The 24,289-nt window shown below is 45.4% G+C and overlaps 1 protein-coding gene across 1 annotated transcript in view; it reads right to left on the bottom strand.

Annotated features, from left to right (window-relative positions):
* Positions 1 to 24,289, bottom strand: part of KIF5C (kinesin family member 5C) — a 135,898-nt gene that overhangs the window by 39,565 nt on the left and 72,044 nt on the right. The window contains exons 13-18 of the mRNA XM_063933751.1: positions 17,155 to 17,223; positions 15,216 to 15,422; positions 6,037 to 6,183; positions 3,285 to 3,473; positions 1,741 to 1,858; positions 615 to 691 (exon numbers count right to left, since the gene is read on the bottom strand). Coding sequence (XP_063789821.1) covers positions 615 to 691; positions 1,741 to 1,858; positions 3,285 to 3,473; positions 6,037 to 6,183; positions 15,216 to 15,422; positions 17,155 to 17,223 — 807 coding nt within the window. The remainder of the gene's footprint in view (positions 1 to 614; positions 692 to 1,740; positions 1,859 to 3,284; positions 3,474 to 6,036; positions 6,184 to 15,215; positions 15,423 to 17,154; positions 17,224 to 24,289) is intronic.

The raw sequence follows: 24,289 nt of genomic DNA, 5'->3' as shown, positions 1-24,289 counted from the left end.
AGAGTAATAATAATGATTATACACTCATACAATTAAAACATTATTTCTCACAGGTCACTGACAAGGAACACACAGAACTCAGACCTGGACAAGCAGGATCAAAAAAGGCATACTTTAATGGCTCTCAGATCTAAAGATGCATTCAAAGAGTCCCTGTCGCCTACACTCAGTGGACACTTCCCTGATGTGGGCTGAACTATCAAAGTGCCAACAACCAGCAAAGAAAGCACAATTGCCAGGTGCCATAGCAAAATTTGTGAAAGGGGGTGGGGTGATGAGAAAGGGGTTTAGGAGGCCCTTGTATATGCTGAAAATAGCATGCACATTGAATCATTGTTTGGTCTGCAGTTCCTCTGCAGAGCAGAGACAACAGAAGGCTTATCTGTGCATGTACCAGCCCCCACACATGTTTAGATGAGTAAAGTAGAGGCCTACAGCAATGGAGGACATGCATCAAGTGCACCATTTTCGGCAGATGCATGGGCAGTTCTAGAGTTAACTTTACCCATTAAGAGATATAGTCACTTTGAAATGTACTTCACCATTCTATGAGAGTCTATTTTCTCTGTGATTTGCGATGGATTGCTGGTAACACAAGGCGTAAGTGATGTTACCTTCATCTCCTCTGCATCCTGGAGTCGGGTCAGGTGTTCCTTCTCCTTATCCTTAAAGGAGACTTCATGCATTTTTTCTGTGAATGTAATGTGAACAATTACACTGTGTTCTTTCCACAATACTTAGCAGAGGTTCTCTTCCTCCCATTTTTTGCATTTGTGCAGTAATCATTTGCTACAGTTCTGGCCTAAAAGATAGTTACTTGTGAAAACGAATTACAAAAGATAGACATCAATGATAAATAACAATGATCAAATTCACTAGGATTTAATTTCACACCAGCCCATGCATGACAAATGGGCAGTGGGTATTGTTACATGGAGCCCTGCTGCATACCCAGCTCAGATCCACAATCATCTGAAATAAAGATCCTTCTGATGACTAGGTAACACCTCAGTCATACAGGAACAATGCTTCCACCATGGCTGCACGCTACACCTCTGGTGCTGCTTATCAATGAGATTAATGGTAAGGGGCCTGATTCAGATCTCAAATAATATGCTGCAATATGCGCAAAGTACCAATGGCCGATTCTTTGCACATGTGCAGGACCCATACTGCGCATAAGCAGTATGGGTCTTGGGTCGTCAGATGTACTACAGCTGCAGACGTCAAGAGATTGAAAGTCCACAGCAGTTTTGGTGCGGTGATGGCCTCCGTTTTCCAAAACCATGGTGTGTTGCCTCTGTTTTGGCGGAGTGCTGAGGACAGGATTTCTATCGGAAGATGGAGATTTCCTGGCCTCTTGGTAGGAGCTGCGGCTGCTGGCTTGCATGACCCCACGGGTCACGCAGCTGGCTGATGGTGTCGCAGGTGATCCAATGCTGCATCCTAGTTACACAGCACTGGATCAGAAATGCATGCCGGAGGCATCTACTTATATCCCCAAATGTATGCATCGCTGCTGCTTCTTGCACCCTCCAACCACATCTGAATCAGACCCAATGTGCTTCCCATACATGTAGTCCCTGAAGTGTATCAGGTTTCCCATCAATGAAAAGACTGACATTACTGAAAATAAATTAAATGCATCTGTGCATCTTGAGCACAGATGATTTGCACTTCAGGAAGGTATAGCAATCTTCACAGCCATGTTAATAAGTCATTATTTTAGAGGCAGATTACCTTGTGCATGGAGCTTTGCCAGTTCCTCATTCAGAGAATCCTGGGTCTCCTCCAGCTGTCTGCGCCTCTGCTCAATGTTCTGCATGTAACCTGTCAGAGATTTGATCTTTGCTTCATGCTGCCAAAGCAAAAAAAAAATGTTTTTAAAAAAGCTTTATATTAATGAGTAGAAACTTAATATGGTAATTTGGGATTTTTACAGAGGAGGCACTGGTTAGAAACCAAGGGGAAGAGAGGGGGGGGTGGGTGCAGGGTGATCTAGCATTTGTAAGGTGCTATAAAGTATGTGGCACCCTCTACCTCTATGGTTTGAACATGACCACTCCATCTGACAATTCTATCCTTCTACAGAAATAATAGAAAAAGGAGGCACCATTTTCATTGTCATACAGGATACAAAAATGTGCAGCTGCAGCTGTGTACTAGGGTAGGGGGACTGGGAGAGGGCTGTTGGAGATGCAGCAAATGTCATATTTCATAGGAGGCCCACTTTAAAAAACAAAACAGAAACATCATCATGGGTTTGAAACAAGAATATTTCATTGATTCAACGCATCATATTCTAATGACTATTGCACCTTCACCAAGGCCTCCAGACTGTATTTGGTTCTATAACAGCACATTTGCACTGTATATGATAACAGGGCTACATGTTTTTTGTTTTTTTTTAAATACACAAAATTATTGAGCACAACACAACCTTTTTGGAATTTATTTTGGTCCAAGGGCTGTAGTACCGTTGACAGCCCTTGGGAGTGCTAGAGTCACACAGTGTGTACAAAGCTAAAAAGCCACCAATACTTTCATCATATATTACATATTACATTCCGAGAAAGCTAGAGCCACTGTTACAAAATAAATGTTTTATTCCCCATTCCAGGAATTTACAACTGACAGGCAGCACACAGAATGAGGAAACTGTATGTCCAAACCATTCACCTTCATAAAACAATGGGGTGTATGCAAAAAGCATTGATATGCAAGCAGCCACAAGAGATCAGCGATTTAGCCAGTAGATGTAAAGCAGCAATATTTTAAAAGGCAAAACCAGTTTTCTTTTGTTTTTAAATATTAGCGCTTTAAATCTATGGTATAAAACGCCAAACACTTGTGTCTGCCAGCATCTCACAGGCTTTTACATTTACCACATTGCTTTAAAACTAATACCTCCAAAAATGTCAATAGCTTCAGGACATTTCGGGAAATCCGACTTGTCGGAAGACTGTCAGGAATACACGCGGATCGGCGGCGAGCCGCGTGTACTGTCAGAAGCACGGCCAAACCCAACAGGTTTTATAAAAGTCGGAATGACACTGTCGGCACTGGGCCAAACCTGTCGGGTGTGGCCCGGCATTGAATAGAGTGCTTTTGGGTCCTTTCCGTCGGAAAGGACCCGACAGCTAATGAATACTGCCCATAGAATGTAAATGACTGCATCTTATACAGTGTCAGTATTTGGAATGTTCATATGATCCACAGGTGTTTTGGAATGATACACTTACCCATAATGATCCTGAAATGTGACCCCCACCTCCAATTCCTACCTGTGAGCTCAGCAATTGGCACGCTGCAAGCTCCTTCTCGCTGGCGTTTATCTTGCGGTTTGCCTCAATCTGTGCTGTCTCCAGTTGCTTGCTTCGATTTAACAACGACTTGATCTCGGATTTCATCTTGCTGATGTACAGACGTGCCATAGTAAACTCTTCCTCAATGACGCCATTTACGTCAGCCAACTGCAGACATAAGAGAGGCTGACATGATCTAACTGCTATAAAGCAGGAGTAAGCTTATTGTACTTAGAGGCCGCAGGAGGCAGACAGTGGATATATTCCACAGCTGGGTGGCAAAGGACTAGAAGAAAACTGACTGCTCTCCCCTATAACTTCCTGCGCCATCTCAGTTTACCACTAGTCCAGCAATCAGACAAGAGTAAAAAATAATAAAGCTGGATACACACTATAAGATTATCTGTCCAATCTGGCTGGTTGGAATGAAAATCGGGTAATTTCTGGGAGCAAATGACAATCCACCATCTGCTCCCAAAAGCCAGAAAACGGACAAAAACGGTTAACCAAATTGTCTGAATAATCATTTTTGTCTGTTTTCCAGTATTTGGGAGCAAACAGTCAATTGTCATTTGCTCCCATACGTTGCCAGATTTTCATTCCAACCAGAAAGCTTGGACCAGAAAGCTTGGACAGAATCTTATAGTGTGTATCCAGTTTAACAGGATAATAATAATAATAATAATAATAATAATAATAAAGTAAGAAGAAGAATAAAAATTAAAAAAAAGAGAAAAAAAATCATTCTTGTGTGGGCTGGTTTGTGTCCACGGTAACCTCCATTGGGGCAGCAACAGCCACCTTGTGAAAACCGAGGAGGGGGATGTATACAGAAAAGACCAAGTGGATGTCCTGTAGACTACAGGGGCATATCCAATTAGGGTTTATCCCATGGCTAACTGACAGTCCAGACCTATTAGGTTCTGCATCCCTGAGCGCAATGTCAATTTGTGGATGTTGTGGAATAGATTAAGCTCTTTTGTACTGCCCCACCTCTTGAACTTCCAGCGTATTCTTTCTGCTTCAATCTTCATGAGCTCTTCTCTGCTCCATTGTGCACATAGGGCAGCAGCGAAAACTTACCACCCCTGAACCCACAGATGCTGAAGAACTCTGCACTAATGGCTGATGGGGATTGGTTCCTCCAGGATCCAGGACCGCCACCATGGCCGCAACCTCCAACGGGTCCCACCGCATTGTTGGATAATGCCGGGATCCCTCCAAATCCGGGCCTGCCGTCACACCCCGGGACCTCTGCAGCACCCTGCTGCACGGCTGCAGCAGCTGGTAACCTTATGGCGAACGGTGTGCTGAGCTGCAGAGTCCGGACATTTTGTCACCAGCTATGGTCTCAGAACCATACACACTTCAATATTGGTCGGCGGTCAGGTTTCCAGATTTTTAAGAATGCTTAAAAGCCTTTTGACCCAACCAGGATTGGATGAAACTGGTCAGGTGAGGGTACAACCTGTCCAATGTTGGACCCACTGGTTGGTCTGGAGTCAGACTGAATACAGATTGGACAAGTGTGTACCCAGCTTTACTCTCACAAATCATAAGGTAAGGAAGTTGAGTAGAAAGAACTGCACGGTCAGACATACAGTATCTAGCTAAAGCAACATAACGAAAAACCAATATACTTTACTACATTCTAGGTGAGCCGCAAAGGAATTTAACAAAGAGGCAAGCTTGTTGCTTCCAAGGTGAAATAAGAGAAAGAAAAGGGTAGATAAACATGGCCGACGCCCTGAAGCAAAACCAATATCCAGAAATGGCACCAAATGGTGCTGAGAAAACACTTCTACCTTAAGCAGCTGCTGGTTGGAGAGAAGTAAACAGGCAGGTCTGTGGGATCCCATTTGACTTCTATTCTCTGCTATAAACATGTGAGGAATCAGAAGTCTGAACCTGCAACACTGTATCATCACTTCATTGGTGAGGCCTAGACTTCAGCATCATGAACCATGCGGTTACAGGCAACTTGTGTATGCTGTGATGGAAAAAGGGGACCAGAAATGGGAGATCTGGCTAAGGTGGAACATGGATCTGTACACTAGGAACCAGTCTGGGACAAATTATACTGCCTGGACCTACACAAGACAGACCTTCTGTAGAATCTAGGCCTAGGGGATCAACAGTAAAGAAAGAAGAAAGGTACAAATAAGAAAATGCTACATGGTTTTGTATGTTCTCCCAGTGTTCATGCACAGTAGGTTTTCTCTGGGTGTTCCGGTTTCCTCCCACACTCAAAAAACATACTGGTAGATAAACTGGTTTCTGATAGAAAAAAAATGTACCCTAGTGTATAAGTGTGTTTATGTAATAGGAAATATAGATTGTAAGCTCCACTGGGGAAGGGCCTCATGTGAATGGCTGAAACATTCTCTGTGTGCACTATATAAATAACAACAGATAATAATATTTTTCTGAACAAGATTGATATTGTGTCCACTGAAAAGGATGTCGGTTAGTAGGATAGTTGCTGTTTTGCCAATTGCCAAATATTCATATTGCTGGGTACAGGATTTCTGGGTACATCTCATACATCTATGGAGAATGTTCTAGGGAGATGTAGTTCTCAGACACAACAGAATCATTATTTACATATAAACTTTTGTGGTGCTTGGCTGTATGATTATGATGGGGCACACCATGTTTTATGCACTCCCCATGTCAACTTTATTTTCGTGTTGTGTAAACAAAATTAGAATTAAACAGAGGAAAATGTTACCGTTTTCACGTCATTTGTGCCAATTATGCCACCAATCTCGCCTAGGTCCTTCAACAACAAGTTCAGTATCTCAGTGGTTCTCTTCTTCTGGTGGCTGCTAAGTTCTTTTAACTGGTGAAGCTCGCGTTGGGTGGCAATTAGAGTCGTCTGTAGAATAAAGAAATAAAAAGTATTACTACAAATATTAATCAGGTACTGTTGTAAAGCAGATAATAAACTCATTTATTGGATGCCAGTTTAGTTCTATTACACTGAATATTAGAAAACGGCTAGGTTGTGGACTGTGAATGTTGATGGGTGCTAGGTGTCTGCGCCAGGTAAGTTATTTTACTTATTTTAAGTGTTCTCATTGCGAGTTTTTTACCTTTCTTTTATAATAAAAATTGTGTCAAGGCAGTATCACACTTTTGGAGGATATTTGAGGATTTCTGCTCAGCTTGAAGAACAGTTCCTCGTAAACCCCCCCTTCCCCACAGCCTGGCCAGTGGCCACTACGTGCATTATGAAGGGCAGAATGGATCTGCTGCACATGTCCAGTGGCAGCAGATTGTCCTATTAAATCTGCACTTTGGGGGTCATTCCGAGTTGATCGCTCACTAGCTGTTCTTAGCAGCCGTGCAAACACATAGTCACCGCCCACAGGGGAGTGTATTTTCGCTTTGCAAGTGTGCGAACGCCTGTGCAGCAGATCTCAGCAAAAACATTTTGTGCAGTTTCTGAGTAGGTCTAAATTTACTCAGCCCTTGCGATCACTTCAGCTTGTCTGGTCCTGAAATTGACGCCAGACACCCGCCCTGCAAACGCTTGGACACGCCTGCGTTTTTCCAAACACTCCCAGAAAACGGTCAGTTGACACCCATAAACGCCTTCTTCGTGTCATTCTCCTTGCGATCGGCTGTGCGAATGGATTCTTCGTTAAATCCATTGTCCAGCAGCAATCCGCTTTGTACCCATATGACGCGCCTGCGCATTGCGGTGCATACGCATGCGCAGTAGTGACCTGTTCGCTGCGCTGCGAAAAACGGCAGTGTGCGATCAGGTCGGAATGACCCCCTTTGTTTGGGGCAGACTATAGCTTGTTACATGCTAATTATGCATCCTTCATGGGCTTGCAGCAATCGCTCTAAAATCAAACATTTGAAAGCCCCCCTCCAGAAATCCTGCTTTTGCTCCTGTGGTACGAAGCTATGTCAATCAAAGCACTTTATTGTATGGCGCACATAGTAGATATCAGAAGATATTGCATCATGGGGACTCGAGTATTTCTTTATTTTACAGATTTATTCAACACTACTGACAAATGGTGTTTTGTGAGAGAGGGATCATCCATGACAGACATTTATGTTTGGCATTGTTACTAGTATTGATATACAGCAGTGGCTGTATAAGCACTTATTTGAGGTATAGAATAATAATAAAATATCTATCTATATGCAGTATGTACACACACGAACACACACACACACACACACACACACACACACACACACACACACACAGTGGCGTAACTAGAAATTTTTCTTCCCCAAGCCAAAAAATTTCCACTAGTAAAGTGATGAACTCGTGCGCGTCAAAAGGGGCATGTCCTTGTTAAAATGGGCGTGGCTCGCTGAAAGCGGCGTGGCATTGCAGGAAAAGACTACCTTATACCCCAGTTTTGCAACCTGCACACCGAGACATTGGCGACCACAGGAAAAAATAAGATTTTACTTACCGATAAATCTATTTCTCGTAGTCCGTAGTGGATGCTGGGGACTCCGTCAGGACCATGGGGATATAGCGGCTCCGCAGGAGACAGGGCACAATAATAAAAGCTTTAGGATCAGGTGGTGTGCACTGGCTCCTCCCCCTATGACCCTCCTCCAAGCCTCAGTTAGGATACTGTGCCCGGACGAGCGTGCATAATAAGGAAGGATATTGAATCCCGGGTAAGACTCATACCAGCCACACCAATCACACCGTACAACCTGTGATCTGAACCCAGTTAACAGTATGATAACAACGAAGGAGCCTCTGAAAAGATGGCTCACAACAAGAATAACCCGATTTTTGTAACAATAACTATGTACAAGTATTGCAGACAATCCGCACTTGGGATGGGCGCCCAGCATCCACTACGGACTACGAGAAATAGATTTATCGGTAAGTAAAATCTTATTTTCTCTGACGTCCTAGTGGATGCTGGGGACTCCGTCAGGACCATGGGGATTATACCAAAGCTCCCAAACGGGCGGGAGAGTGCGGATGACCCTGCAGCACCGAATGAGAGAACTCCATGTCCTCCTCAGCCAGGGTATCACATTTGTAGAATTTAGCAAACGTGTTTTCCCCTGACCAAGTAACTGCTCGGCAAAGTTGTAAAGCCGAGACCCCTCGGGCAGTCGCCCAAGATGAGCCCCCTTCCTTTTGGAATGGGCTTTTACCGATTTTGGCTTTGGCAGGCCTGCCACAGAATGTGTAAACTGAATTGTATTACAAATCCAGCGAGCAATCGTCTGCTTAGAAGCAGGAGCACCCATCTTGTTGGGTGCATACAGGCTAAACAGCGAGTCAGATTTTCTGACTCCAGCCTTCCTGGAAACATATTTTTCAGGGCCCTGACAACGTCAAGTAACTTGGAGTCCTCCAAGTCCCTAGTACCCGCAGGTACCACAATAGGTTGGTTCATGTGAAAAACAGAAAACACCTTAAGGAGAAATTGAGGACGAGTCCTCAATTCTGCCCTGTCAGAATGAAAAATTAAGTAAGGGCTTTATATATGATAAAGCCGCCAATTCTGACACACGCCTGGCTGAAGCCAGGGCTAATAGCATCGTCACCTTCCATGTGAGATATTTTAAGTCCACAGTGGTGAGTGGTTCAAACCAATGTGACTTTAGGAAACTCAAAACAACTTTGAGATCCCAAGGTGCCACTGGGGCACAAAAAGGAGGCTGTATATGCAGTACCCCTTTTACAAACATCTGAACGTCAGGCACTAAAGCCAGTTCTTTCTGGAAGAAATTCGACAGGGCCGAAATTTGAACCTTAATGGACCCTAATTTTAGGCCCATAGACAGTCCTGTTTTCAGGAAATGTAGGAAACGACCCAGTTGGAATTCCTCTGTAGGGGCCTTCTTGGCCTCACACCACGCAACATATCTTCGCCAAATGCGGTGAAAATGTTTTGCGGTTACATCCTTCCTGTCTTCGACCAGGGTAGGGATGACTTCATCTGGAATGCCCTTTCAGGATCCGGCGTTCAACCGCCATGCCGTCAAACGCGGCCGCGGTAAGTCTTGGAACAGACAAGGCCCCTGCTGGAGCAGGTCCTTTCTTAAAGGTAGAGGCCACGGGTCTTCCGTGAACATCTCTTGAAGTTTCGGGTACCAAGTCCTTCTTGGCCAATCCGGAACCACGAGTATCATTCTTACTCATCTCCCTCTTATGATTCTCAGTACTTTTTGTATGAGAGGCATAGGAGGGAACACATACTCTGACTGGTACATCCACAGTGTTACCAGAGCGTCCACCGCTATTGCCTGAGGGTCCCTTGACCTGGCGCAATATCTAGTTTTTTGTTCAGGCGGGACGCCATCATGTCCACCTTTGGTTTTTCACAACGGTTTACAATCATGTGGAAGACTTCCCGATGAAGTCCCCACTCTCCCGGGTGGAGGTCATGCCTGCTGAGGAAGTCTGCTTCCCAGTTTTCCACTCCCGGAATGAACACTGCTGAGAGTGTTATCACATGATTTTTCGCCCAGCGAAGAATCCTTGCAGTTTCTGCCATTTCCCTCCTGCTTCTTGTGCCGCCCTGTCTGTTTACGTGGGCGACTGCCGTGATGTTGTCCCACTGGATCAATACCGGCTGACCTTGAAGCAGAGGTCTTGCTAAGCTTAGAGCATTGTAAATTGCCCTTAGCTCCAGTATATTTATGTGGAGAGAAGTCTCCAGACTCGATCACACTCTCTGGAAATTTTTTCCTTGTGTGACTGCTCCCCAGCCACTCAGGCTGGCATCCGTGGTCACCAGGACCCAGTCCTGAATGCCGAATCTGCGGCCCTTTCATAGATGAGCACTCTGCAGCCACCGCAGAAGAAACACCCTTGTCCTTGGAGACAGGGTTATCCGCTGATGCATCTGAAGATGCGATCCGGACCATTTTTCCAGCAGATCCCACGTAAAGGTTCTTGCGTGAAATCTACCGAATGGGATCGCTTTGTAAGAAACCACCATTTTTCACAGGATCCTTGTGCAATGATGCACTGATACTTTTCCTGGTTTTAGGAGGTTCCTGACTAGCTCGGATAACTCCCTGGCTTTCTTCTCCGGGAGAAAACATCCTTTTCTGGACTGTGTCCAGAATCATCCCTAGGAACAGTAGACGTGTCGTCGGAAAAAACTGCGATTTTGGAATATTTAGAATCCACTCGTGCTGTCGTAGAACTACTTAAGATAGTGCTACTCCGACCTCCAACTGTTCTCTGGACCTTGCCCTTATCAGGAAAGCGTCCATATTTCTTTTAAGAAGAATCATCATTTCGGCCATTACCTTGGTAAAGACCCGGGGTGCCGTGGACAATCCAAACGGCAGCGTCTGAACTGATAGTGACAGTTCTGTACCACGAACCTGAGGTACCCTTGGTAAGAAGGGCAAATTTGGACATGTAGGTAAGCGTCCCTGATATCCAGTGACACCATATCGTCCCCTTCTTCCTGGTTCGCTATCACTGCTCTGAGTGACTCCATCTTGATTTGAACGCTTGTATGTAAGTGTTCAAATATTTCAGATCTCACCTAGCCGTCTGGCTTCAGTACCACAATATAGTGTGGAATAATACCCCTTCCCTTGTTGTAGAAGGGGTACTTTGATTATCACCTGCTGGGAATACAGCCTGTGAATTGTTCCCAATACTGCCTCCCTGTCGGAGGGAGACGTTGGTAAAGCAGACTTCAGGAACTTGTGAGGGGGAGACGTCTCGAATTTCCAATGTACACCTGGGATACTACGTGTAGGATCCAGGAGTCCACTTGTGAGTGAGCCCACTGCGTGCTGAAACTCTTGAGATGACCCCCTACCGCACCTGAGTCCGCTTGTACGGCCCCAGCGTCATGCTGCGGACTTGGCAGAAGCTGTGGAGGGCTTCTGTTCCTGGGAATGGGCTGCCTGCTGCAGTCTTCTTCCCTTTCCTCTACCCCTGGGCAGATATGACTGGCCCTTTTGCCCGCCTGCCCTTATGGGGACGAAAGGACTGAGACTGAAAAGACTGTGTCCTTTTCTGCTGAGATGTGACTTGGGGTAACAAAAGGTGGATTTTTCAGCTGTTGCCATGGCCACCAGGTCCGATGGACCGCCCCTTTATACGGCAATACTTCCATGTGCCGTCTGGAATCTGCATCACCTGACCACTGTCGTCTGGCAGATATGGACATCACATTTACTCTTGATGCCAGAATGCAAATATCCCTCTGCGCATCTCGCATATATAGAAATGCATCCTTAAAATGCTCTATAGTCAATAAAATCTTGTCCCTGTCAAGGGTATCAATATTTTCAGTCAGGAAATCCGACCAAGCCCCCTCAGCGCTGCACATCCAGGCTGAGGCGATTGCTGGTCGTAGTATAACACCAGTATATGTGTATATACTTTTAGGATATTTTTCAGCTTCCTATCAGCTGGCTCCTTGAGGGCTGCCGTATCTGGAGACGGTAACGCCACTTGTTTTTATAAGCGTGTGAGCGCCTTATTCCCCCTAAGGTGCGTTTCCCAACTCGCCCTAACTTCTGGCGGGAAAGGGTATACCGCCAATAATTTTCTATCGGAGGAAACCCACGTATCATCACACACTTCATTTAATTTATCTGATTCAGGAAAAACTACAAGTAGTTTATTCACACCCTACATAATACCCTTATTTGTGGTACTTGTAGTATCAGAAATATGTAACACCTCCTTCATTGCCCTTAACATGAAACGTGTGGCCCTAAAGGAAAATACGTTTGTTTCTTCACCGTCGACACTGGAGTCAGTGTCCGTGTCTGTGTCGACCGACTGAGGTAAATGGGCGTTTTTACAAGCCCCTGACGGTGTCTGAGACGCCTGGACAGGTACTAATTTGTTTGCCGGCCGTCTCATGTCGTCAACCGACCTTGCAGCGTGTTGACATTATCACGTAATTCCTAAATAAGCCATCCATTCCAGTGTCGACTCCCTAGAGAGTGACATCACCAATACAGGCAATTTGCTCCGCCTCCTCACCAACATCGTCCTCCTACATGTCGACACACACGTACCGACACACAGCACACACACAGGGAATGCTCTGACAGAGGACAGGACCCCACTAGCCCTTTGGGGAGACAGAGGGAGAGTATGCCAGCACACACCAAAAACGCTATAATTATACAGGGACAACCCCTTATACAAGTGTTTTCCCTTATAGCATTTTTATATATGTAATCATATCGCCAAATAAGTGCCCCCCCTCTCTGTTTTAACCCTGTTTCTGTAGTGCAGTGCAGGGGAGAGCCTGGGAGCCTTCCTCACAGCAGAGCTGAGCAGGAAAATGGCGCCGTGTGCTGAGGAGAATAGGCCCCACCCCCTTTTCGGCGGGCTCTTCTCCCGGAGTTTGTGAGATCTGGCAGGGGTTAAATACATCCATATAGCCTCAAGGGCTATATGTGATGTATTTTAGCCATAAAAGGTATAATACATTGCTGCCCAGAGCGCCCCCCCCAGCGCCCTGCACCCTCAGTGACAGTTGGTGACTGTTGGTGAAGTGTGCTGACAACAATGGCGCACAGCTGCAGTGCTGTGCGCTACCTTATGAAGACTGAAAGTCTTCTGCCGCCTGTTTCTGGACCTCTTCAACTTCGGCAACTGTAAGGGGGGTCGGCGGCACGGCTCCGGGACGAACCCCAGGGTGAGACCTGTGTTCCGACTCCCTCTGGAGCTAATGGTGTCCAGTAGCCTAAGAAGCAAATCCATCCTGCACGCAGGTGAGTTTTCTTCTCTCCCCTAAGTCCCTCGTAGCAGTGAGCCTGTTGCTAGCAGGACTCACTGAAAATAAAAAACCTAACATAAACTTTTATTCTAAGCAGCTCAGGAGAGCCACCTAGATTGCACCCTTCTCGTCGGGCACAAAAATCTAACTGAGGCTTGGAGGAGGGTCATAGGGGGAGGAGCCAGTGCACACCACCTGATCCTAAAGCTTTTATTATTGTGCCCTGTCTCCTGCGGAGCCGCTATATCCCCATGGTCCTGACGGAGTCCCCAGCATCCACTAGGACGTCAGAGAAAATAATAATCTTGATTCTTGCCTCTTAAATTATTTGTCATTTTCCTCCTTATAGTAATGCCCCTTACACTTCATGCCACACACTGCAATGGCCCTTAGACATTATGCCACACAACATAATGCCCATTACACAATATGCCACACACCATAATTCATCTGACGTATTATGCCACACACCGTAATGCCTGTGACACATTATGCCACGCATCGCAATGCCCGTTATACATTATGCTATATACTGCAATGCCCCCGAGACATTATACCACATACCATGCCTGTGATACAGTATACCACACACCGTCATGCCTGTGACACATTATGACACACACCGCAATGCCTGTTACAAATTATGCCACAGACGGCAATGCCCCTGAGACATTATACCACATTCCATGCCTGTGATACAGTATACCACATACCGTTATGCCTGTGACACATTATGACACACACCACAATGCCCGTTATACATTATGCCACACACAACGCCCGTTATACATTATGCCACACACCGCAATGCCCATTACACATTAAGCCCAAAAGTAAGGCTTCTAATTACTTTTAAATCACCTAATCGTTGCCAAGGGTTTCATGATCTTGGTTCCATGCACGGTGCCAGGGGGTTTCATGCTCAGGGTGTCATGCTCGTTGCCAGGGGTTTCATGCGCTGGATGTTATGGTCGACACTCCCCGCCCCAACAATAGGCGTAGTATAGTGCAGCCTGTCCAGCGAGCAACCAGCCCCTCCCCCTGACGGGAGGTTACAGTGAGCTGTGGGCAATGCTGCCCTATCCTCCCTTCTCGCTGCTGCTGTTTAAAATGAACCACGGGCAATGCTGCCCACCCCGCTCCCCGCTGTTTAGTGAGCTGCGAGCAATGGTGCCCGATCCCCTCTTCCCGCTGCAGGTTATAGTGAGCCGTGGGCACCACTGCCCGATCCCCCGCGCTGCTGCTGCCGCGCCAGGGTGGCAAGGTGGCAGGGCTGCAGGGTGCCGCGGCCAGCACTATGCGCTCCCGCGGGTCCCGGAACTTCCTAGACGCTAGAGGTCAAGTATGACCTCTAGCATGTCTCCTCCATGGCGGCGCCCATTTTGGAAGGGACATTTAGCAGATTAACATGCGGACGACTAGTCCGCATGTCAATCTGCTCTGAATCAGTGGCGGCGCCTCCAAAGCCCTGTGCCTCCAAGCCTCCGCAGTGGCTGCGGGGGTGGTAGTTACGCCACTGCACACAGGGCTGCTGAGAAAATTTGTGGCCAAGAGAGACAAAGAGCATGACCACATTTAAGGAGAAGTTATCATGCCCCTTCAGGAAAAAAAAACCACTGAAAAATAATATGCTGGCTTTGGACAGGGACATTTCTCCTCCTAGACAGCTCGCCAGGCCCCTCACACAATGCAGGGCCCAGGGTATCAGAACATACTCTGTTCTGATAACATAAGGTAGAACACAGAATTCGACGGCAGATGAGAACTATTTGGCCCATCTAGTCTTTCCCATTTTTACCTTTTGGTAACCTCAAGCCTATTTGATCCTTAGATAGAAACACAGAATTTGATGGCAAATAAGTACCAAGGTACAAGAGGAGTTCAAAAAGAACAATAAACAACTTTTTCTTCCAGAAACATCTTTTGCCCATATTTAATAAATGCTTTTAAACTGGTGTTTTTGCAACTTCAAATCAAAATAGTTTAGAGCACAGCACAGTCATACGCTATGTAGGAACCTCTAACCAATATTAATGAGCTCAGACAAGAGAGAAATAGTCTGTATATAGGTGGGATGCTGGTTGAGCATTAGGAATCTTGTTATATTATTCAATGATCAGGCAACTAACAACGTTTGAAGCCCTGTCACCATCAAATCACTAAGGTGACATTTTGTTAACGGTCCTCTTACCGCTTTCTGTGCTAGTTCATCAGTTAACTGTTCGTTGGCTTTGGTCTTGTCCTCGACTTCCTGAGACTTCTGGTCATAGTTTACAGCCAACTCTTCTAGGGCCTGCAGCACCTCTTTCACCTCATCCTTGGCTGCGTCGTTCTCCAGCTGAAGCCGGGTCAGCTCCTCCTGGATCTTCTCATAATCTCTGCGAGTTGATGCTAGGAGCTATAGTTATCAAACAGTATGACACATGAGAGACATGGCAGCAGAGAAACCGCATGCACTACCACCACCCAGACAAACTCACAGACGACTGTTGCAGATGTACAGTACAGTATCAATCTTTTATATAAACACTGTGTTTTTTAGAATATGCACATAAAAAAGCATTCGCATTCATGAAAAAAATAAATATAAGTCACACATAGCTAGGTACTTTCATATTATAAAGCTACGTGGGAACATAAGAAATATCAATTTCATATTTTCAACATTTGTGTAGTATATATTATATATATTTTGAGAATCACTTAGGGACTAATTCAGACTTGATTGTTGCAGCAAATCTGTTAGCAGATGGGCAAAACCATGGGGGTCATTCTGAGTTGATTGCTAGCTGCATTTATTCGCAGCGCAGCAATCAGGCTAAAAAACTGCAGTTCTGCGCATGCGTATGCGGCGCAATGCGCACGCGCAACGTACGGGCACAACGAACGATGCAGTTTTGCACAGGGTCTAGCGATGCATTTTAGTCGCACTGGTTGCCGCAGAGTAATTAACATGAAGTGGGTGTTTCTGGGTGGCAACTGACCGTTTTCAGGGAGTGTTCGGAAAAACGCAGGTGTGCCAAGGAAAACGCAGGCGTGGCTGAGTGAACGCTGGGCGAGTGTGTGACGTCAAATCCGGAACTGAATAGTCTGAAGTGATCGCAAGCGCTGAGTAGGTTTTGAGCTACTCTGAAACGACACAAAAAGTTTTGCAGGCACTCTGCGATACATGCGTTCGTACTTCTGCTAAGCTAAAATACACTCCCAGTGGGCGGCGGTATAGCGTTTGCACGGCTGCTAAAAACTGCTAGCGAGCGATAAACTCGGAATGACCCCCCATGTGCACTGCAGGTGTGGCAGATATAACATTTGCAGAGAGATTTAGATTTGGGTGGGTTATATTGTTTCTGTGCAGGGTAAATACTTGCTGCTTTATTTTTACACTGCAATTTAGATTTCAGTTTGAATACACCCCACCCAAACCTAACTCTCTCTGCACATGTTATATCTGCCCACGCTGCAGTGCAAAATTTTGCAGGGCTACGATCATGACCATAGACATGCGGGGGGATGCCCAGCACAGGGCTATCCCACCCCGCATGTCAGTGCTGCCCCCCCCCCCCTCCCCGCAGAAGTGCAAAAGCATTGCACAGCGGCGATGCTTTTGCACTTTAGGAGTAGCTCCAAGCCAGCGCAGCTTTAGCGTGCTGGCCGGGAGCTACTCGTCGCTCCCCGGCCTGCAGCGGCTGCGTGTGACGTCACTCAGCCGCTGCGGCCCGCCCCCTACACGGTCCGGCCACACCTGTGTTGGCCGGATCGCGCCCACGAAACGGTGGCCAAACGCCGCCGTTCAGCCCCCCTGCCCAGCGACCGCCTCTGCCTGTCAATCAGGCAGAGGCGATCGTAGCGCAGCGATGGCCTTCAGCCGTCTGGCATGCGCCGGCACACTGCGGCGCCAGCGCATGTGCAGTTCTGACCCGATCGCACTGCTGCGATAAACTGTAGCGTGCGATCGGGTCAGAATGACCCCCATGGGTTTGCCCATCTGCTAACAAATTTGCTGCTACGATCAGGTCTGAATTAGGCCCTTAGTTCCTTTATCATGCAATCAATCACTTTACTTCAGTTGGATAATGAGACCAGCGTTTCATAAATAGGGGGACTGTCCTAATACATACAACCTCATTTACCTCTTCTTGATCGAGCATTTGCTGTTTCAGCTTTTCAGCAAGCTGACTTTGTTGATTGATTTCATCATCCTATCAATACAAAAAGGAGATTTCTATAAATACAGAATATTTAGTCAGCTTTCACATTGTGAACAGAGCTTAGATCAGAGGATTTGTTGGCTGTTTGTTATAAATGACATGACCATAGTAACATGGGGTGAACAACCATTTACGGTACTATTCTGGTTTGAAAAACAAAACAAAAAAACCCTACAAATAATTTAACACACAATGCATTAGAATACGATAGCTGAAAATTACATTTTAAATTTAACACAACATAACAGACATACAAAAAATATTACGTTATCAACATGCACAATGGTTGTAGGTTCGATTAAAAAAATAAATGGCCTATGTCCAATTTTTAGTGTTGTGCGGCTGCACACATGGCTATAAATACGGTACCCCAACATTGCCAATTTTCCTGTGACAGGAAATCACCTATCTATGAATATACAAGTGTATCTGCATGGTGGTACATGACAATGGTAGCTATGTGAATGCCATTTTATGGGTTTGGTATATGAGAATGTCTTTATGCGGACAGTGAGCATACTGACATATTTCACATGTCTACATTCAGCATGCTGACACTGATGAAATGTGAACATGGTCGTTATGTTGAAAAAGTCTTGAGTCACTACTCTGTGCTGTAGGAGGATCCTGCTTCTTCCCCTATAACACCAGCTTCCTGCACCAAATTCACATTCTTGCATAACACTGCCCCTATCAAACATAGCACTGTCCATACTTGCACATTAACCTCCTGAATTACTCTGTGCCCAAGTGAGCATTTTAATTAACTACAAGTTGCTCCATTCCGACGTGTAGGGAGACACAGGGATTGTGATGTAGGAGAAAAAGAGTGAACACAAGGTTGCTCTCACCCTGCTCAATAATATTAAAAAGCATTAAACAGGAACAAATGGGGAGGAGAAACGGACTGTCATTACAGCGGTATGCGCATGATTGATCAACTGGCTGGTCATGTGACTTTAATATTGGGCATTGGAAATTGTGTAGACTTGTAGCCATTGCAAGCACTATACCAGATGGGAGCTTTGGGAATGAAACAGCTATACTAGTACACAGCTTTAAAGAGAACATTTATTTAATATTTAGTGGCTGTTGTGAAAAGTAATCTTTGAAATGTGCGTGTGTTCCACCAGCTGCAGATTTCTGCTCTACAACCTCAGAAAACCTACACAGAAAGTAAATGTTTGTTTGCACATCCAGCGGGGAGCAAGGCCCCTTAATAAATAAGAAAGCTGTACCACTGGAAGCACATCTCTAATTAGCAGTTCTACCAACTATAATTATATGTGATCACGATAGAAATGCGGAAGCAGGAGAACATCTTTCTGTGCCTTCACTGAACAGATTTACAGAGTACAATAATTAATCAAAGTGTGGTAAAAACACAATTATATTTTAACTGCAGCTATAATTAGCGGTAATAATGGCTTACTATTACATAAGTCTCTAAAATCAATGCCCCACAATCTGTAGTTCCTCCCACTGCTGCTATCAACAAAGGCCATTGGGCCTAATTCAGACCTGATCGCAGCAGCAAAATCTTTCTTTAATGGGCAAAACCATATGCAGTGCAGATGTGGCAGATATAACGTGCAGGGAGAGTTAGATTTGGGTGGGTTATATTGTTTCTGTGCAGGGTAAAGCTCTCTGCTTCACTGACTGCTCCGCTAGATAGCCATCTGTTATTGAAGTCCTGCGGTCAGCCTCGGAACACAGAGAAAGTGAATGTGTTTGTGTAAGTATGATGATTGCTGTGTGTGTGTGTGTGTGTGTGTGTGTGTGTGTGTGTGCGCGTTTGTGTATGTACTGTTTGCTAGTATGATTGTACTCTGCAGGTGCTGGCAAATAAGACTTTTTGTATTTGGTTTATTTGTTTCTTTTTGCTGTATGTGTACTCTATGTGTGTGACTATATTTGTGTGTGTGTGTGTGTGTGTGTGTGTGTGTGTGTGTGTACTGCATTTATACTATGTGTGTGTTTGTAAGTATACTTTGTGCATATTTGCAGGTGTGTGTATGTATGTATATGTGTATATATATATATATATATATATATATATATATATATATATATATATATATATAGAGAGAGAGAGAGAGAGAGATAAATAGATAGATAGAATCCCCCCCAGGAAAATCCTGCGTTTGCCCCTGCCTGCAGTGCACATGGGGGGTCATTCCGAGTTGTTCGCTCGCTAGCAGATTTTAGCAGCATTGCACACGCTAGGCCGCAGCCCCCTGGGAGTGTATCTTAGCTTAGCAGAATAGCGACCGAAAGATTAGCAGAATTGCGAATAGAAAATTCTTAGCAGTTTCTGAGTAGCTCCATACTTACTCCTACACTGCGATCAGTTCAGGCCGTTTCGTTCCTGGTTTGACGTCACAAACACGCCCTGCGTTCGACCAGACACTCCCCCGTTTCTCCAGACACTCCCGCGTTTTATCCTGGCACGCCTGCGTTTTTCCGCACACTCCCAGAAAACGGCCAGTTTCCGCCCAGAAACACCCAATTCCTGTCAATCGCACTCTGATCACTTCAACGAGGAAAATTCTTCGTTCGGACTTGAGTATATCTACTACGTTTTGTGCTAAAATACTTAGCGCATGCGCATTTTTGCCTTAATCGCTCAGTTGCGAAAATCGGCAACGAGCGATCAACTCGGAATGACCCCCATGGTTTTGCCCAACTGCTAACAAATTTGCTGCTGCGATCAACTCTGAATTAGGCCCTATGCCCATTATCGGCAGCGTAAAGTCGTACACAGTATGCCAACATGGTGCCAATGTTAGTTAAAGCATTGTAACTGTGCCAGCAGTATATGTGTGAACATGATAATACAGCTGTGATTGCAGCTACCTTGTCGGACACAGGTAACACTGGTGCTTCTGCGTTTTTTTCTGTCCTTGGTGACTTATATCTTGAATATTTAAAAAAAAAATTGGGACAGAAAGTCACGGCAAGGTGTTTTTGTTTGATATGGTTTGTTTCTGGTGATTTCACACGGATTAGCACTCTTTTCCATATGGCAATTTGTAAATCATTAGAAACATGCAACTTTTGCAGAATCTGAGGCTATTCAATACTGACTACTGTCTCTCTAAACATTTGTTCTTGTCTAGCTTATCTCAGGAGTGACTCGCCTTATTTTTCAGCGGCTGCTTAGTGTTACAACCATGTATCAAGCACCTGTTTTACCTTGGTAAAAGGTTTCTTTTGCATCTCTCTAAATAGATTAAATCAAGATAGGTCTGATCCTAGTAGCTGTAATATCAACTGGAGAGCCTCAAGACAAGCTGCTAATAAATGTTCCAGACAAATGTTTACATTATAGAATGATCTAATTTCCTTTCTAACATATAAGAGGTTTATTGTTATTGTAAGCTGAAGTTCATAATGTACGGTGTATGTATGCAAGATGTAAGTAAACAAGTTATTCCCAAGTCACATAAACTGCTGCTTATTGATACTGGAAGAAGACCCTTGTAGACATAACAACTGTGCTCGATGGCTAAACAAATTGGAATATTGTACTCACCGGAAAATCCTTACCTCGTAATCCATCTGGGGGACATTGAAGTCTTAACTATGGGGTTAGTGGGCGCACAATGGAGAATAGACACTAATAAGTTAAAAGAAAGCTCCGACCCCCTCCAACCCATATAGCTCCTCCTACCGCCACTTAACCAAAGCTTTGGTATAACAAAGCTGCATGGAGGAAGAACTATAACTATGTAACAGGGAACCAACCTGAACATAGAAAAACAACAACAAATCAGGGAGGGATAGCAACGGTCATCCAGATGGATTATGAGGAAGGGATTTTGTGGTGAGTACACAAATACAATTTCCTCTTACATTCGATCTTGGGGACACTGTAGTCTTGGCTATGGGACTTCACAAAGCAAGCCTAACAAGCTGGGGGGCGACGCCGCCGGACAAAGCCATACATAAAACTTTACGCCCAAAACTAGCATCACCAGAACTCAAAGAATGGAACCAGTCAAATTTGGTAAAAGTATGTACAGACGGCCAGGTCACTGCTCAACCGGTTCTCCATGACCTATCGGAAAGTGGGATAGGCTTACTTGAAGACAGATAAGCCCAGCGATAGTGGATGGAACACTTGGATGCTGGCTAACCTTTCTTTGGGGCATCAATCAATACCAAAAGAGAAGTAGTATGGCCAATATAAATCTGTAAAGCATGGACAACATCCAAAAGACGTAAAGCGTGGAAGAGGAGAACAATATACTGGTTCAAATGAAATGTTGAAATCACTTTCCGTAAAAAAGGCTTAGGCCGATACTCTTTAGGTGAGGTGAGTTACCGCATGGTAATAACAGGCTTTTTAGCCCAATAACGCTATCAGGCTATCCAACTGCAGCCCGTTTTTACCGTGCGGTAACTCACCCGTTATAGGCTGATAACACATGGGATCCGTGATAAAATCGCAGACCCATGTGTTCGGGTCCGATAACGGGTCTCCAGGGGCTGGTTATCGGTGTCACTTACAAGGCTAATAGGATAGCCCAGCTGGAATCCTTTAGCTGCGGTAACTCACCGAAGCTAACAGGATATCGGTCTTAGTACAAAAAATTACCATCAGAATGAAAAATGACAAAGGGAGGCCTACATGATGAAGTAGATAACTCTGAGATGCGTCTAGCAGATGCAATGGCCCTAAAAAAGCCCTTCCATATATGATACCGCAATTCCAGTCTCAAGAGGTCGTAGAGAGGCCTCTGATGAGTTTCCAATACCAATTTCAGATCCCATGGAGGTTGTATGTAGGGAGGCCGAATTCTAAGTACACCCTGATAAAAGGTCTGTAACTCTGAAGAGGTGGCTCAACGTATCTGAAAAAGTCAAAACCTAACCATTAAGAGAAAATAAGATAAGGGTCTGAGTCAGACTGTCCTCAATAAAAGACATGGTAATCTGAAGACACCAGCCGAAAGACCAGATGCTCACATCATGAAATGTAAAGCTTACAGATTCAAGCCTGAATCATGGTCTATATAACCCACCTTGAAAAACCACAAGCCCTCAAGATCTGGGTATCAAGAACCATGCTGTCAAAACCAGGCAAAACAAGTTTAGAATAGAGGCCCTAACGCAGCAGGTCCTGCTGAAGAGGATGCTGACAAGGAACCTTGGCCAGAATGCTCTGAAGGAGAGCATACCACTTCTAGTAAAACCCGCTGAAATACCCTGACCAGCATGGACAGAGGAAGAAACAGGTACCCCAGCAGGAAGGACCAAGGTTCTGTCATGGAAAAATTGCGTTCAAAGATGAAAACCTTCTCCCGTGGTGGCTGACTAATTACTAGTAGAGCGGCAGCATCACTCGTCATGGAAGCACCTTTTGGTCTGCATTGTGTATTGGGGATTGTGTAGAAGAGGGTCGCAGTCCAGAGCTACTACCATAGTAGGCTGTGACTGCACACTGACTCAGGAGCTCCTTATAAAGGTATGATCTTTCTTAGACAGAGCCCCAGACACTCAAATAGTAAAGCAGTGACCCCTCCCCAGTAGGAGCTAGCAGCACAGCAGGTAGAGTTGTCCTTCACTAGCTAAGTCCTGCTCTGCTGGTGCTCGTAAACAGTGACTGAGGCGCTGAGAAATAGGTAAATAAAAATAACTCTAGCTAACTAGAAATGTTCCTTACTCCTAAGGCACTAGGAGGGGTTGTAAGAGCTGGATGGGGTGGAACTTTCTATCAACCTGTTAGTGCCTATACTCCTGTGCCAGCCCTCAATCCCTATAGTCAAGACCAGGTCCGGCTCCAGGCACGTTCGACACATGCGGCCACGCGAGGCGCCAACCTTAATGGGCGCCACTATATATCGCCGCCATATTGGAGCCGGCCTTGCCTGATAACAGCTGTCTGCCCACCGGTGGAGTGTTGTGGACGGACCAGGGATTATAGTGTGTGCCACTGCGCCTGCCGACAGATACTGATGCCATTTCCTGCCTGCGCAGACAGTGTGATACACCACTTCACACTGGTTCGGACACTGCAATGTGCGGCCTGGAGAGGAGTGGTTGTGGATGCTGGCGGAAACTACTGGGGAGCTAAGTAGCCGCCCATCATCCAGTGTGTGAGTATTATTATTGATTTAGGGGTCTATTCATGATGCAGTGAAAAGTGTGTAGAAGTGAGCCAGTGCAGAAGTTGTCCACGGCAACCAATCAGCTGCTCTGTATAAATTTTATAGTATGCAAATTATAAATGTTACATCAATGCTGATTGGTGCTGAATGTGGCCCCCACCCATATAATGGTAAGAGTGATGTGATATACTATATATAGGTGTCACTGTGATATATGTGTCGACATGTATAGAATAAAGGTGTCTGTCAGTGTGATATGTATAGATGTCAGTGTGATACAGTATGTATATGTATAGGTGTCAGTGTGATACTGTATGCATATATAGGTGTCCATGTGATATGTAAAGGTGTCAGTGCGATACAGTATGTATAGGCAGGGCTGGCTCCAGGCACTTCAACACGTGCGGCCGCCACCCTTAATGTGTGCACCACTTTTTCACTCTCTCTACATGGCACCGTGCAATTTTATATGTGAGCTTGCAGTCCAGCAGCGGTAGCTCCAGATTCTCTGCCAGACCGCAAGCTTTCACTGGGAAGACATGCGCTGCGCTCTCTTCCCCTTGGATGCAGACATGGAGGCCAGCAGCGGTAGCGGTGAGCACTGTTGGGGACATTATGTGTATCTGCCACAGGTCATTGTGTAACTGGCACTATACTGGGGGCATTGTGTACCTGGCACTTCTGGGGGCATTATGTGTACCTGACTATTCTGGGGGCATTATGTGTACTTGGCACTATACTTGGGGCATTATGTGTACTTGGCATAATACTGGGGGCATTATGTGTACCTGACACCACACTGGGGGGATTATGTGTAGCTGGAACTACTGTTGGCATTATAAGTAAGGCTCTTAATTATGCGTGTATGTGTGTGTGTTGGGGGGGGGGGGGGGGGGGGGTAACTATATATATATATATATATATATATATATATATATTTATTT

The sequence above is a fragment of the Pseudophryne corroboree genome, chromosome 7, assembly GCF_028390025.1.
Source record: "Pseudophryne corroboree isolate aPseCor3 chromosome 7, aPseCor3.hap2, whole genome shotgun sequence".
Taxonomy (NCBI): Eukaryota; Metazoa; Chordata; class Amphibia; order Anura; family Myobatrachidae; genus Pseudophryne; species Pseudophryne corroboree.
Note: the sequence above shows the minus strand (reverse complement) of the source record. Positions and strands in the feature narration are given on the sequence as shown.